This window comes from Medicago sativa, chromosome 4 (assembly GCF_051527215.1).
Source record: "Medicago sativa cultivar Bolivia chromosome 4, Bolivia_mono, whole genome shotgun sequence".
NCBI classification, from domain to species: Eukaryota; Viridiplantae; Streptophyta; class Magnoliopsida; order Fabales; family Fabaceae; genus Medicago; species Medicago sativa.
The window spans coordinates 80066922-80083100 of NC_140752.1; the positions used below are offsets into that span (position 1 = coordinate 80066922).

The window sequence follows — 16179 nt, forward strand, 5'->3', positions numbered from 1 at the left end:
TGACTTTCGTTCCCACAAGGTAGGGTATGAACTTATCAAATGCAAAGACTAGATCAAGAGCTCATTTTCAGCGGTGGTGTAGAGCTCATTTTCAATGGTGGTGTAATTGAGTTGAGCCCCAATCATTGATCTATTTGCATAATAAATAGATGTCATTGTCCCAAAACAACCCCAAGTGTTTGCTCATAATATCAACCAAAAGATCTCACAAAATCCACAATTTTATCAAGGGTTAATTATGTTTCTAGTCCCTATAAAATAGCGACCTTGTAAGTTTAGTCCTTACTTAATTTTAATAGCATTTTTAGTCCCTATAAAAAAAATTTACTTATAATTTTAGTCCCTGCTAAAACAAAGTTTGATTAATTATCCTTAAACTCTTAAATTTTTGAATGATTTTTTTGAGACAAGATTAGAACACTATGAAAGGTTCGTTTACTAAAATTTAGAATTTTCAGACATGAAATGAATTAAATATGAATTTTTTAAAACGACAAAAGTTAAAGATAAAAAGTAATAAAATCTGGATGTATAAATCAAATTTTGCGATAGTTTTTTGCGGAGGAACTTTTAGTAATGTTCTAAACATGTCTGCAAAAAATTGTTCAAAAATTTAAGAGTTTAAGCATAAATTAAACAAATTTGAATTGAGTAGGGACTAATACTCAGGGCAAAAAAACAAAATTAGGGACTAAAAATGCTATTAAAATTAAGTAAGGACTAAACTTACAAGGTCGCTATTTTATAGGGACTAGAAACATAATTAACCCTTTTATCAATTGGTCAAGAATCTTACTTGAATATCACAACACTTATTTATATTTATCACCAATTTATAAAATAAAATAAAAAATCTTTCAATAAATTTAGAGGGATGAACCCTCGAGAAATAAATATAGAGAGTTGCTTGCAACTCTTCCTACCGGCGTAGAAAACCAATTCCAAAATCATGCATAATAAGGAATTAATTAGCTTTTAACAACGATTAAGAGAGTTGAAAGCAGCCTACCATACATACTATGTCATCCTCATACTTAGCTTTGGCTTTTATAATCCACATTTGCTATGTCTCTTACTAGACGTTCCAATGTGGGACTTAAAGTACTGCGGTGTCAAAATAATTATATTCATTCGTACATTATACTATGTGAGAATTTAAACCCTTTTTCTTTTATTTTGAACTTCAACTTAGGGGTAAAATCAATATGGTCAACTAATGAGGACTTAACCACTAGGATTTGGGTCATTTTCATTTCATTTCCCTTACAGAATGAAGTTTTAAAATGGATGATTGTTGAACTTGAACCCACTTACTAGTTTCCAGAAGAAACTTATGTTCACTTTTCACCTTTTTCTTCCATTTACCTTCTTTCTTTGATTTCCTCTTGAATTTGTTTTCCTAAGTGCAATATATATATTTAAACATGGACCTTTGACAACATTTCTTTCATAAAGAACCCATGACCGGCCACAACTGTATACTGGGATATGGCAGTGTATAAGTTACCTTTTTGCTTGGCCTCGAATTTAAGGTAATGATGTGCCTTGGTGACAGACTGTTTATCATTAAGGAAGGTATAAACGTTCCAAGGAAAGATGGATTAACAAAAGTTCAAGGTGTTGGAGTAATACCTTCCTAGTTAGTTATGTTAGATATACCTAGTTAGTTATAATGGTCAATTCGGAATTCAAATGAAAATCTGAGTCATAGATATGTGCAAATTAACCATAGCTTTTCTCTCTTCATTTGTATCTATATATTTATTATATTTATTATACCTTCGATTTAGAAAATATAATGATTGAATCATTTTCATTCATAAGTCGTAACCTTATTTTCATATCATTTTCATTCACATTAAACATAAATTTCAAAATTCTCATGTTTGTAAAACAGATATCTATTTCATATATATAATACATGTTCATGGACACATTTGTTTGTATTTTATTCAAGCAGGTTTTGAAGGCCGTCATGTGTTAGATGTGTATTCCCTATCTTAAATTGTGTTGCTCTTTGTGTAATTTTTCCTGACATTCCATTACTCAATTGTGGTATAGTATATTATGGATTCACATTGACAATTTTCTGACATCTATTCCATTACTTCTTAAGCATTATTGATATCTTTTTTTCTTTCTTTTTTTGCCAATTTTTGCAATTTTATGTGAAATGACATATTGAGGCTACATTGATAAGATATTAGTATATTGCATTGACAATGCATAGCATTTGAAGAGTAAAATAACATAACGCTTTAGTAGGCTGTGAGCAAAAAAAACTCTTTATTCGTTATATTGGAATACTTATCATATTGACATGATTAGACTATTAGCTATTGTTATGTAATGGCAAAATTTTCATATGGGGGTCACAGAACATGTACCCAATATGATTTTGTTATTCGTTCTTTCAAAAAAAAAATGATTAGTTATTCGAATTATTTTGTAGAAGGAGGTGTTTCTCAATGTAGAAAGGAGGGGAAAAACACCAATGAGTTGCTTGGTTTGAAACAGAAAACTGCATGACCTGCTCCTCTAAATGTTGCAAATGCAAGCCCTTGATATTCTTCATACCACCCGCTAACCTGTTTTTCAAGGAGGAACATGTCGTTAAAAAGTTAACAAAAGATAGTAAAAGGCTTGTGATACATGTAAGTGAATTCTAAACTTCTACTAAGGCTTCTCTTTTACCCCCTATAATTGCTCACAAATTCTAAAAATAACGTTCAGTAGTTATCTACCGAATGACTTTTAAACACAAAAAAAAAATATTGTTTGGTGGTTACGAATCAAATGGTTTGAGTATTTGTAGAGGCCAAAATAGAATTTAAAAAATACAATAAAATATTGTTATCGATTTTTAAGGAATAAATTCCTCATTTATTTATAATCACTAATGATTTAGTTATAATTAATCATTAAACTCGTAAAAATATGAAGAATATGAGTTTAACCGAGGTTAATTAAGTAATTTAATTTTGGTTTGTGCAAGAAAAAAGTAATTTAATTTATGCCGTCATTAACTTTAATAGATTAGTAGTATATGTGAAATCTTTTTTTTTACTTTTAAATTTAAAAAAAAAAACAAACAAAATTTGTTAATGATTTTTAAGGCATAAATTTCTGATTATATATTTTTAATAATGATTTAATTGTAATGGACCATTAGCCAAGGTTAATTTAAGAATTTTGATGGATAGTTTTACTTTAAGTGAAATGTTAAAGAATGTCGACATTAGTTAAAGAAACTAATATAAAAATATTTTATTAGAAGGTGGTGAAAAATGAAAAATTAAATAGTAAAACGTTTGTTTCATTGCAAATATTTTATTGGACAAAACCTTACTCTAATACACTTCTTATCAAGCAAATACACATGTTACTCGAGAATTTCACGTAAAATTAGAATTAATATATTTTAGGACTTCAATGGGTGGGGTGCACTAGACAATTGTCACAGTGCAACGAACTTTAGAAATAAAGTTGGGTTAATTATGTTTTTGATCCCTACAAAATTGCAACCTTGTAAGTTTAGTCCTTACTTAATTTTAATAGTATTTTTAATCCCTACAAAAAAAATTTACTTATAATTTTAGTCCCTGCTAAAATAAATTTTGTTTAATTATCCTTAAACTCTTAAATTTTTTAACGATTCTTTTTATACAAGTTTAGAACACTATGAACGGTTCATTTACTAAAATCTATAATTTTTTAACATGAAATAAATTAAATATGAATTTTTTAAAACGACAAAAGTTTAAGATATAAGTAACAAAAATATGGACGTAGAAATCAAATTTTTGCAATATTTTTTTCGGAGGACCTTTTAATAACGTTCTTAACACGCCTGTAAAAAATTGTTGAAAAACTTAAGAGTTTAAGCATAAATTAAACTAATTTGGATTGAGTAAGGACTAATATTGAGTGCAGAAATTTTTTGTAGGGATTAAAAATGCTATTAAAATTAAGTAATGACTAAACTTACAAGGTCGCCATTTTGTAGGGACCAAAAACATAATTAACCCAATAAAGTTAGAGGGATAACCCTCAAGAAATAAATTTAGAGAGCTACTTTTAGAATTTTGCTCTCCACCCAGCACTTTTCGCTCGCGCCCTGCAACCATTCCGAAAATACCCATGCGCTAGTTAACTAGCGCAAGCGTAAAAAAGTGTTCAAAAAACAGGACTTAAATTTTACACTTACGTGACTTAAGTCACGCTGCATGAGTTAACTCACGCAGAAATTAACACTTACGTGAGTTAACTCACGCAGCAATTAACACTTACTTGAGTTAACTCACGTAGGAATTGTTTTTCTTGCCTTCTTCTCTATTCCTCTTCTCTGTTCCTCATCTTCTTCTCAGGACTTAAATTGTTTTTATGGTGTCTTCTTCTCATTTCTCTTCTTCGCAGGAATTGCAGGGCAGTTCGCAACTTCAAAGAAAGGGCTTATGGCATTGGAAGACGACATCTTGATAGGGGGATGCCAATATAATTCTTCTTCAAAGAAAGGATTCGTACCAATAGAAAGCATACACCAATAAGAAGAGAAATGAACTATGACCTGCAAATATTTTATGCACAAAATAAGAGCTATTATACCTATTCTAATAATCTTTACATTCGTTCTTTTTTTTTGTTGAAAAGATCTTTACATTCATCCTTAATTATATGTGAAGCTGAAGTCGATAACCAATCAATTGTTATAACTCTACATCCAAAATGAGAAGAAGACACCATAAAAACAATTTAAGTCCTGAGAAGAAGATGAGGAACAGAGAAGAGGAATAGAGAAGAAGGCAAGAAAAACAATTCCTACGTGAGTTAACTCACGTAAGTGTTAATTTCTGCGAGTTAACTCACGTAAGTGTTAATTTCTGCGTGAGTTAACACATGCAGCGTGACTTAAGTCACGCAAGTGTAAAATTTAAGTCCTGTTTTTTGAACACTTTTTTACACTTGCGCTAGTTAACTAACGCAGGGGTATTTTCGGAATGGTTACAGGGCGCGAGCGAAAAGTGCTGGGTGGAGAGCAAAATTCCTACTTTTATACTACCAACTGCTGTAGAAAACCACCAAGCCCAAAATCATAATCATGCATCATGAAGGAATTAATGAAGTTTCATCAGCGGTTCGGAAGTATAACAGCAGCTAACACATAAATTTAATTAAATATTGTGCGCGCCTTTGACCCACATGCTAATAGCCACAGAGTTTGGCGAAAAAGGTATGCTTAATCTCATGATCGCAATGGCTTTTATATTTCACATCTGATTTGTTTCTCTCTTAAGGTTCCGATGTGGAACAAACAAGCACTGCGGTAATGCAAAACTTGTTTATTCATTCATTCGTACAATATACATTGTGTGAAAATCTACACCCTTTTCTTTCTATTTTGAACTTCAAGTTACAGGGATGGAAAATCAATATGGTTAACTAATGAGATTCGGGTCATTATAATTTCCTTTCCCCTTACTTAATGAGGTTTTAACATGGAAGATTGTTGAACCCACTTGCTAGATGCAAGAAGAAACTTATGTTCACTCTTCACCTTTTGCTGCCATTTAACTTTGAGTTATTTCCTCTGAATTCGTTTTCCTTACGGTAGTATACTGAATACATTCTCCTATGTTTTAATGTTTATCACTTGTCTAAAGACACACGATAAAAACTTTTCCCTTTCGCTTAAATTTGGTCGAACAAAGACTAAATATCATGTTTTAAGTCTGTGTATATCTTTGCTAGGCACTCTTACAACAAAATTTATCGAGTCTTTTCATGTACCAAGTGAGAAGAAAGATGTGTCTAAAAACTACTCTTTCATCATGTGGCACAATCTAAAGTTTTTCCAAATAACAATGCTATAATGATTGAGAATGAATTTGAGAAGAATCAATTTACTGTATACTATGATGTTAACGTATGTTGTGGACCGTGGTTCTATTTTTGCCGCAATTTATCAAGTTATTTTCAAATGAGTAGTTTTTAGTAGTCCACCAAATGGTGTGTTTCTATCAAATAATTGCACGCAATGAAGCGCTTGATTCTTTGATAGGCGAGAATATATCCCCATTAAGGTCAACCAGAGTGTTTTTTCCATTTGTTTGAGTATTCCACCTTTTCACATTGATCTTAATTGCATATTTGGTTATTAACTCTTCTGTTTATTTTTTTCTTTGTGCATTGGTATCTCGGAAAAACCATAGAAAAGCTTTGTCCATGCTTCAAAGGGTTTCATTAGTAGGGAATAAGTCTGGAAATGAGCCGAGTCGAACTCATCCGAGCTCGACTAGATAAGAATTTGTTCAGATTGAAACTTGACTTGAGAACGAAACTAACATTTTATTTAGCTCAAGTTTTGGTCGTTTAAAATTTACAAGCAACTCGGTTCGACTCGTTACCTTCAACTAAAAATTCATCAGAACAACATTATTTGAGAAGAAAGTTATCAAATAATGTCTTAGAAATAGTGATGTTGTCTTAAAAATTGTGAACCACAATAAATACAAAATAATTCAATAGAAAAAATGTACTACAACATGTAATGGTGGCATTTAGCATGGGAAAGGGTTAGAGTTTCCCACCATGGGAAAGTAAATATTGACCATTAGATAAAGTAGAGAACATGGTTTTATCATAGACACTCAACACCAAATCATTTTTCACACTCATCAATCACCACGAACTGTCTCAACTCTCTTTCTTCCTCTCCTCCCCGTGAAACAAAAAATATGGATCTTTTCTCAAAACCTTAGGAAGCTATCAAAGACAAAAAGCCAAGAATTGTTTCTCTTCAAAACAAACCAAGAACGGATTGCTTGTCTTGACAGTCGCCAATCACCACCAAATCTTATGCTTGCTTAACAACATCTTTTAAATTTCAATTGATAAAAAATTCACAGATCCAGAAAAATCATGAAACTAACATAAGGACTCAAAATCTCAAGAGAATTGCGTTCAACACAGTCCCCGTTAACAAAGCTTGTAACTTTTCTTAAATTCTGATTGAAATTTCTTCTATGATGTTTTAATTTTTATTTATGTTTGTTTTTTTTGTGACTGTGGAGAGAAACTGATGCCCATGGAAATTTTTTGTTTAATGATTTAGGTTCATCATTTTAATTCTGAAATTTTGCCATTAAAATTTAAAGAATGGTTTTTGAAAAATCTATTTTTTTTGTCACCGATAATGGTTTGAAGAAGAGGAAAATATTTGGTGTTGAGTGTCTATGATAAAATCATGTTCTCTACTTTATCTAATGGTCAGTATTTACTTTCCCATGGTGGGAAACTCTAACCCTTTCCCATGCTAAATGCCCACCACATGTAATAGTTTTATCACAATTGAAAAGTTAAGAAATTGAGGCTTAACATGAAAAATCGTACAAAATAAAATTGTACCATAAAATTAAGGCTTAGTGTAGAAAAAATAAATAAAAAATGATCAACGATAATGAAAGGTGATGAATAGTAATAAGAAGATCAAGAAACACAAAGAACAAAATTTCGGTTACGAATCTTTTCGGTTACGAATCTTACTTGAATATCACAACCCTTTCACCAAGCTTTTAACATCATATTCACATAGATGATATCACATAGATGATAGAATGATAGATGAGGGCAGCTATCATAAATTTAGTAAGTTTGATACCATGACATCCTAATACTCGCTTTGGGTTTTATAACCCATATTTGCTATGTTTCTCACTAGACGTTCCGATGTGGGACTTATAGCACTGCGGTGATACTTTTTCTTTTATTTTGAACTTCAACTTACAGGGAAAATCAATATGGTCGACTTAACCACTAGGATTTGGGTCATTTTCATTTCATTTTCCCTTACACAATGAAGTTTTAAAATGGATGATTGTTTTCCTTAGTGTACAATATACATATTTAAACTGGGATCTTTGACAACATTTCTTTCATAAGGAACCCATGACCACTACCAACCTTTTTGCTTGGCCTCGAATTTAAGGTAATGATCGATGTCTCTTGGTGACAGACTGTTTTTCATTGAGGAAGGTATATCATTGCAAGGAAAATGGATTAACAAAAGTTCAAGGTGTTGGAGTAATACTTATACCCTCCTAGTTTAGTTTTAATGGTCAATTTGAAATTTAAATGTAAATCTCAGCCATAGATATGTGCAAACTATAGCTTTTCTCTCTTCATTTGTATCTATCTATTTATACCTTCAATTTAGAAAATCTAATGAACTGAATGATTTTCATTCATAAGCTTATTTTCATATCATTTTTGTTAAGATTCATAGAATTTAGAATGTTAATTAGGATTAGTTAATAGTTAGTTACAAGTGAGAAGATAACTTGGAGAGCAAGTTATCTAGATAGTTTGGAGAGCAAGCAAGTTAATTAGGAGTTACTTCTATAAATAAGTCTCAACTATTGTACTCTCAACATCTTTTTTGATCAAAATGTTTCTCTGATAATCTTTTCTCAATCAAAGCCTTATGGCTCTTTTTCATTCCAATTCTCCAAATTCTCATAAACTCAACATGGTATCATCGCCTCGGTTGCGATCTCAGGGATATTCTTCTTACGCTGCCGCGTCGGAGAAACCCTCTGCCGCCGTATCGAAGAAATCTCCTCCTTTTCAGCACAAAGATATCTTTACTGTTCTTTTCGATCCTCCATCTTTTCTAATGACATACTCCATTGTTTGTCATCTATGGAAGAAATCAAAGGTTGAAAAGAAGTTTTCGCCATTACCGCCACTTCGGAAACCACCACAAGAATCTGCAGTTTTCCCATCCAAAGCTGTTTCTTTCAATTTTGGCAGTTTTAATTCAGAAATTGTTCCTATCAAGTCGGTCGAATCTGTTGCACCACTGATTGAAGGCTGCAACATCAAGATTGGTGAAATCTCATGTGTTTTGAATGATCCTGTTTCTGCATCATTAGCATCGTATGCGAACGATCCTGTTTCTGCATCATCAGTATTGAATGCAAGTGATTCTTCTAATTCGTTCGATTTCGTATTTGAATCTGTAGCGAATTCAACAAAGATTGTTACGGAAGATCAAGAACCACAGAGTTTTCGAGATCCTTCCGTTGTTTTCAGTTTCGCCATCGCAAATCAATTCTGCAGTGATAATTTCTCCAAGGTTCTAATCAATCTTTTCATGAAGTTTGTTAACATTCTCAGAATTGTAATTTCAGCACCGCCTTGGTTCGCCGGAGGTGATGGTTATTCTCCATTGATTTTCGATCCCGACGGTGTAACCATAGTCCATGGTTCGATAAATCTGATTCGTACCTTAACCTTTTTTTAATCATAGTCAATTCATTGTATCTGTTTTCAATACTGGTCAATTCATCTCTGTTCGTTTTATTGCTACTGGTGGAAATCTGTGTGTGTTTTCTGAATCACTCATCAGAAGCGTTTGTCAGAAGCTATTGGAATCACTCATCAGAAGCTCTTTCATTTGTCAGAAGCTATTGGAATCACTCATCAGAAGCTTTTTTTTTTCAGAAGCTCTTTCGTTTTAGAAGTTGTATTCTTCAGAAGCAAGTTGTTCTCAGAAGCTGTTTTTTCATCAGAAGCTCTTTCGTTTCAGAAGCTGTATACTTCAGAAGCAAGTTGTTCTCAGAAGCTGTTTTTTTTTTTTGGAAATGTGCTTCAGAAGCTTTTCTCTCTTTCATGACAAATCTGAACTCAAACTCACCAAACTTTACAAAGAATTCTCCATCGTCACTTCTTCCTTCATCACCAACAATGCAAACTCTTCCTCTCTTTCAAAAATCTTCTTTTGTGAAATCGAATTCAAAGATTTGCAGCAAGGACAACCATGTTTTGGTTTGAAGAATTGAAATGAGGAAAATGGTTATTCTTCTAGTGATAGTGATGAATTCAATCAAAGTAGGATGGATTTGAGATTCGGATATGATCAGAAGCGCGTTGCAGAAGCGCGTTTTGGGAAAAGTATTTTCGTTCGATTACATCTTTTTGTCCTGTTTGCATAATCACTTTCAAAATCATGTTTGGAACAAGCTCTTTTGGTTAAAATCGTGTTTGGAGAATTTCCTTTCAGAATTCCATTTGCAGAAGGCACATTCCATAAGTGCGGTTTGGAGAAGCAATTTTGGTTCATTTTTTTGACGTTTTGGTTTAGCACAGAATAGCGTTTGAAGAATCATTTGTTGTTACTGGATTCACTCGCGCTTTGATGTTTTGGAGAATCACAGAAGCGTGTTATAGAAAGCTGTCTTTGGAAAAAGCCGTTTTTGGTCCAGAAGCGTTTTTTGTGTTTCTCTGTTCAGATTCCCAGCAAAGGCAACTTCTGATTGTGCACATGGGCTTCACTACTCTGTTGGACTAAATTTGGGTCTTCTAGCCCCCCCCCCCCCCCCCCACCTAGTTACTTCAGTTTGAATAATCATTGTAATTCCCTTGTATTCCAAACTCAAAATTGGTGAATTTCCCCATTTTGAGTTTGAGGGAGGCTGTTAAGATTCATAGAATTTAGAATGTTAATTAGGATTAGTTAATAGTTAGTTACAAGTGAGAAGATAACTTAGAGAGCAAGTTATCTAGATAGCTTGGAGAGCAAGCAAGTTAGTTAGGAGTTACTCCTATAAATAAGTCTCAACTATTGTACTCTCAACATCTTTTTTGATCAAAATGTTTCTCTGATAATCTTTTCTCAATCAAAGCCTTATGGCTCTTTTTCATTCCAATTCTCCAAATTCTCATAAACTCAACAATTTTCATTCGCATTAAACATAAATTTCAAAATTCTCATATTTGTCAAACAACATCTATTTCATGTGATACATGTTCATGGACACGTTTGTTTGTATTTTATTCCAGCAGGTTTTGAAGTCCCTCATGTGTTAGATGTGTATTCCCTACCTTTATGTGTAATTCTTTCTGTCATCCCATTACTCAATTGTGGTATAGTATATTATGGATTCACACTGTCTTAAGCATTATTGATATCTTTTTCTTATTTTTGCCATTTTTTGCAATTTTATGTGAACCGACATATTGAATCAACATTAATAAGATATTAGTAGTATATTGCATTGACAATGCACATCTTTCGTAGGCCGTGAGCAAAAAACTCTTTATTCGTTATCTTGGAATACATGTCATATTGACATGATTAGACTATTAGCTATTGCTATGTAATAGCAAAATTTTCATATGGGGTCACAGAACATGTACCCAATATGATTAGTTATTCGAATTATTTTGTAGAAGGAGGTGTTTCTCCATGTAGAAAGGAGGTGAAAAACGCCAATGAGTTGCTTGGTTTGAAACAGGGTACTGCATGACCTGCTCCTCTAAATGTTGCAAATGTAAGCCCTTGATATTCTTCATACCACCCGCTAACCTGTTTATCAAGGAGGAACGTATCATTAAAAAGTTAAGTAAAAGGCTTGTGAGTTGTGATACATGTAAGTGAGTCTGAAACTTTTAAGAAGGTTTTGCTCTTTTAGCCCCCATAATTGCTCACAAATCCTAAAAACAATGTTTGGTAAGTTACCTGCCAAATGGCAAAAACACGAAAAAAGGTAGTTACGAACCAAATAGTTTGAGCTTTTGGGGGGGGGGGGGTCAAAATAGCAAAATTATTTTCCAACCGTAAAAATTGTCCTGAAGTATATTTTTTGATTGGCATAATTGTATTTTTAATCCATCTGTTGTATCTCATTCACGATTTTGGGCATAATATTTCAAAATTCACAATTTTAGTCCCCCAGTTTTTCAAATGATTGACATTTCCCACTACTTATACATTTTAAGGCTGGATTTTAATGATGTGGTAAGTTAGATGTTATGGACAACTCACTTGATGATCTGACACTAACACTATCTAGATGGATTTTTCTTTATATAACTAATTTCCATTTCTTTAAAATATAAAAGAATTTATATTATAACACTTGTGAAATTGCAAAAAAAATAAACCCCAAATACATAGATGGGAAATTTTCAAATAATTAGAAAATTGAGGGACCAAAATTATAAACAAGAAAAAGAGGTTTTAATATAGTTGCCTCTTGATATGTCAAAAAATATAGGTTACCCTTTGATGTGGGGATACATATTCTAGTCCATTCAATAAATCCACTAACCCAACACCTAATTAATTCTTGAGTTAAACATGTGTTTAAATTTACTATAATTATTACTATTACTAGCTCATGTGCTATGAATCATAAGTTGATTAAAACTATTTTTTTTTTTAAAAGAATAAACCAATTTTCCTTCAAGAATCTTTACCTCATTTTCATGGTACCAAGGGCTCCATGGTTTAGTGACAGGCAAAGCAAGAGTACTTAAGCTGTACCTAGTTGATAGAACTGGTACTCTACCATCTGTGTCTCCACTGAACCATCAACAATCAACAATTAATACAAAGGAAAATAAGTCCTGAATTTGAGTTTTGATATTCAATTGTATTTACCTGTAAACCCAAATCCTTAGTCCTGCTGATATAAGTTTCTTGTAAATTGGGATAACCGTTGGTTTTGAATCTGCCCAGTCAGTGAATATCTTGTTGCTACATTTCATAGTTAAAAGATTATTTAGCAAAAGACTATCAATGAAATTATCCTTAAAGTAATATAGGAGAGAATATTACTTGCAAATAGTCCAATTCTTTAGATTGTGACCATCACTAGCATGAAGGGCCTTCTGAACATCTGGTCTGTTATAAAAAGCTTTAGCATAGTCATCCAAGCATGGGTCATAACCACCCATCAATCTAGGCATCTAATAACCACATTAATAGTCAAGTGTCAAAACAGTTATATTATTATATACTAGGTGAGTTCAAGTGGTCCACTGTGGACCGATGCTTAAAATTATCAGAAATTTTAACGACGATCGACGATATTATTTAGAAATAAAAACTCATGACTCTTCTCATATTTATGGTTAAGACTGTGACCGGTCATTTATGTTATATGGATAGCAACAAGCTTTGCATGAATTGGTAACTTTTTCAATATGAAACTAACCATTTTGGATGAACGTTTGGTTGAAGTTTGCATTGATTGACCATTTGAACGTGCTGTAGAGGCAAAGCAGACAGAGGTATAGAGACTATAGATATCAATTTCATTATACTGTTTGAGTACTTCATCCACAGCTTGATCACAATCTTCATTTTTCCATGGATCACTACTGTTAAAGTCACAACTTGTCTTGATTGTTTTGTGAGTTTCATCAGAAATCACTGCATGACTCCAAGCATAATCAACTAGTCCCATCCAATCCTCAGCATCAGATGTTTCAGGGTTACCTAGCTACAAAATAATAAAATTAAAAAAGCAAAAAAATAATTATAAAATATTTTGTCCTTCATATTTATTATGTTAATTTGTAGGGTCTTGCTAACCATTGCCCTCAGGACAATGGTTAAGGTAACCAAAATTAGTAGTTTTACATTGGAAACAACAATTTGTAAACTTTTTACAAATTGACTTGACCACTTTTTATCACTTTCCAACACAAAATTTCTATTTTTGTTCCTTTATCCAATGCCCCAAGGACAATAGTTAGCATTTCCCTAATTTGTAATATCTACTAACTTTTTGTTCAATCCTTAAAACTACCACATTGAAAACATTAAATAATAGGGACTCCACTTTGGTGCCATAGCTTGTGTGCCATTGGTGACATAGCTTGCATCTCCATCACACACACACACATCACACACACATCCCCACACACATCCACACACATCAATGGCCAGGATTTTCCTAATGGCACCAATGACACACAAGCTATGTCATGGAAGTATTTTCCAAATAATAGTGATCACAAGTACAAAATTTGCTTTACAAAATATATTCTCTAGATTGTGGTAGTGGAACCATGATGTGGATAAGAGGTCAATTTTCAAAACCTACTAAATGCTGACTACATAGGAAATATTCTTAGTAAAAAAAGATTCTTTATGCCATGAATTTTATTTAGCACATGGTTTAATTCTTATATATTATGTGGGCCATACCAAAATACCCTTGAGATCAATGTAAAGAGATGGGTCCTTGTTCCTATCATGGATAAGTTCAGCAAGTTCTGGTACATACTTTCCTGAAAAATATACATTGATAAATATCACTATTGGTCAATAGGATTTGACTAAAAAATGTCTTGTGCAAAAATTTCAATTTCAATTTCAATACCTGCATAGCTTTCCCCTGCTATGTAAAATGTCTTAGTTCTATATGATGGAAACTTGAGGAACCAATTGTGTAGAAAATTGTAAGCATCATTAGCTGATACAAAAAAATAATATAATTTGTCAGAGATTTGCTTTGCATAAACTTCAAACAATAGAAAATGCAACCAAATTAAAGGTTTCTTATTTTATGAAACATATGTATAAACTAAGTAGTGACCTGTGAAGTCATCACCCAATTGTTGATAATCACTGGTTGTATTTGAATAGGAAAAGCCAACTCCGACAGGAGATTCTAGGAATAACATGTTGGCTTCTGCAACATCACACACAGGTATGAGATATCAATAATTCTTAGCATCAATTAATAATAATAATAATAATCCTTTTTGTGGGGACAAATATTGGAGCACTAGTTGTGGTTCACTAAATTTGAATTTTTATAGTATAAATTGGCATAAAAAGAAGTGAAGTTGTGGTCATCAATTATATATACCATTAGTACCTTTGTTCCATGAGAAGTTATTAAATTTAAGGCCTTGTCCATCATTATTATTATCCACTAAAAATGGACCAATCTCTTGTGTTGCTCCATATCCCACAGAGGAGCACCCAGGACCTGCAACAACAAATCATCTTGTCACCTTAGCAGACAACATATATCATGTGTACCAACAGCTAATGAAATCAGCAGTGTTTTTAAACTCTCTTAGATTAGCTGCCACCTTAAACAAAAGAGATTATGATAAGTTATAAAGTAATGCACTTCCATTTTATCTCTCTTATGTTTTTTTTCTTAAGACCATATTCCACGTTCATGTGTGTTTCTGTTGTTTAGTTATTATCATACAAGAAACACCTCGGAGAACAAGAGCAACACAATCACAGTCACGGTAAAATATAGCATGTTACAATTTGTTTGATAAAAATTCCATGCACTTACTTTGGTTTTGATTTTTGTCTAGAAGTCCAAATATTGTTTTAGAAATTGGATTTTCCTAACTTAATTCTTACGAAATCGTTTGTAGGGTAAAGATAGTCCCGTTTATAAACACACTTTTGAACTTATCTGGAGTATGACCTGCATGGCCCGCAATAGCAGTGACATGATAAAAGATGGCCAAATAGATTTTTAATAGACTCTAATATTATCTTAAAAGTTAAGTTGTATTTAACTCAACCCTTACAAAACCAACCGATTATCTCGCTTTTAAATACATTTTCAGGCTTATTTCATTCAATGCGGAACATGTTGTTAGTTTGTTACTATATGACAGCAAAAGTATAATAATAATGATTAGTATATGGTTTACCTCCATTAAGCCACAACACCAATGGTTTCTCTTCTGGCCTAGTCATAGCCTCATAGAACCAATAAAAGAGTGCTCTTCCATTGGTTTCATTGACAGTGACATAACCAGCATAGTGCTGGAAATCTACTTGAGGCTGACCAGGCAAGTGAGTCACAAGATCACTACCATTATCACCAGAACTCCTCAATTTTCTTCCATCACCACCCCAATAGTGCCTATGTGATCTAGATGAAAAAGAAGGCTTAAAACATAGTACAAAAAGTAATAGAACCAAAGTATACAAATTCCTTATCTTTAATATTAGATTATCCATATTGTGGAAGCTCACTATAAGAGAATGAGAAATCTTCCACTTTTGATTGGAAATAGGTTGAGATACAAAGAGAACTACATGGCTATTTATACTAACTTGATAGAGTACTTGGTTCCACTATGCCTCATAATGGGTAGAAATTTTAGGAAAAAAGTAGATAGGATGAGAGCAAAGCACCCTACCTGGCAACAACTTTAATTATATCTCTCTAGCTCCCTTTTTGAATTTGGTTGGCTGAAGATGCTGTATGACGTTTTGTCATGGATTTTAGGTATAGCTTCTAGACCATATTCATGCATGTTTACATGACTGATCAGTGGAAATATAACTGTGAATGATGATAATATGGGTGGTTGAACATTATTTTTGTTATATCATGTTTTTTA

At 32.7% G+C, this 16179-nt stretch overlaps 1 protein-coding gene across 2 annotated transcripts; it reads right to left on the reverse strand.

Moving 5' to 3' along the window:
- Nucleotides 1–2430: 2430 nt before the first annotated feature.
- Nucleotides 2431–15852, reverse strand: LOC146932419 (serine carboxypeptidase-like 31). 2 transcript variants are annotated; one of them, XM_085704076.1, is made up of 10 exons: nucleotides 15481–15852; nucleotides 14673–14786; nucleotides 14388–14483; nucleotides 14172–14264; nucleotides 13997–14079; nucleotides 12999–13286; nucleotides 12620–12750; nucleotides 12443–12538; nucleotides 12259–12364; nucleotides 2431–2588 (listed from the first exon to the last, which is right to left on the reverse strand). In XM_085704076.1, the coding sequence occupies exons 1-10, from the start codon at nucleotides 15791–15793 to the stop codon at nucleotides 2466–2468; spliced, it is 1443 nt and encodes a 480-aa protein (XP_085560202.1). In that variant the 5' UTR covers nucleotides 15794–15852; the 3' UTR covers nucleotides 2431–2465. The 2 variants fall into 2 exon arrangements, with proteins under 2 accessions (XP_085560202.1, XP_085560201.1); XM_085704075.1 differs by lacking the exon at nucleotides 2431–2588 and adding an exon at nucleotides 11017–11365.
- Between the last annotated feature and the right edge of the window lie 327 nt (nucleotides 15853–16179).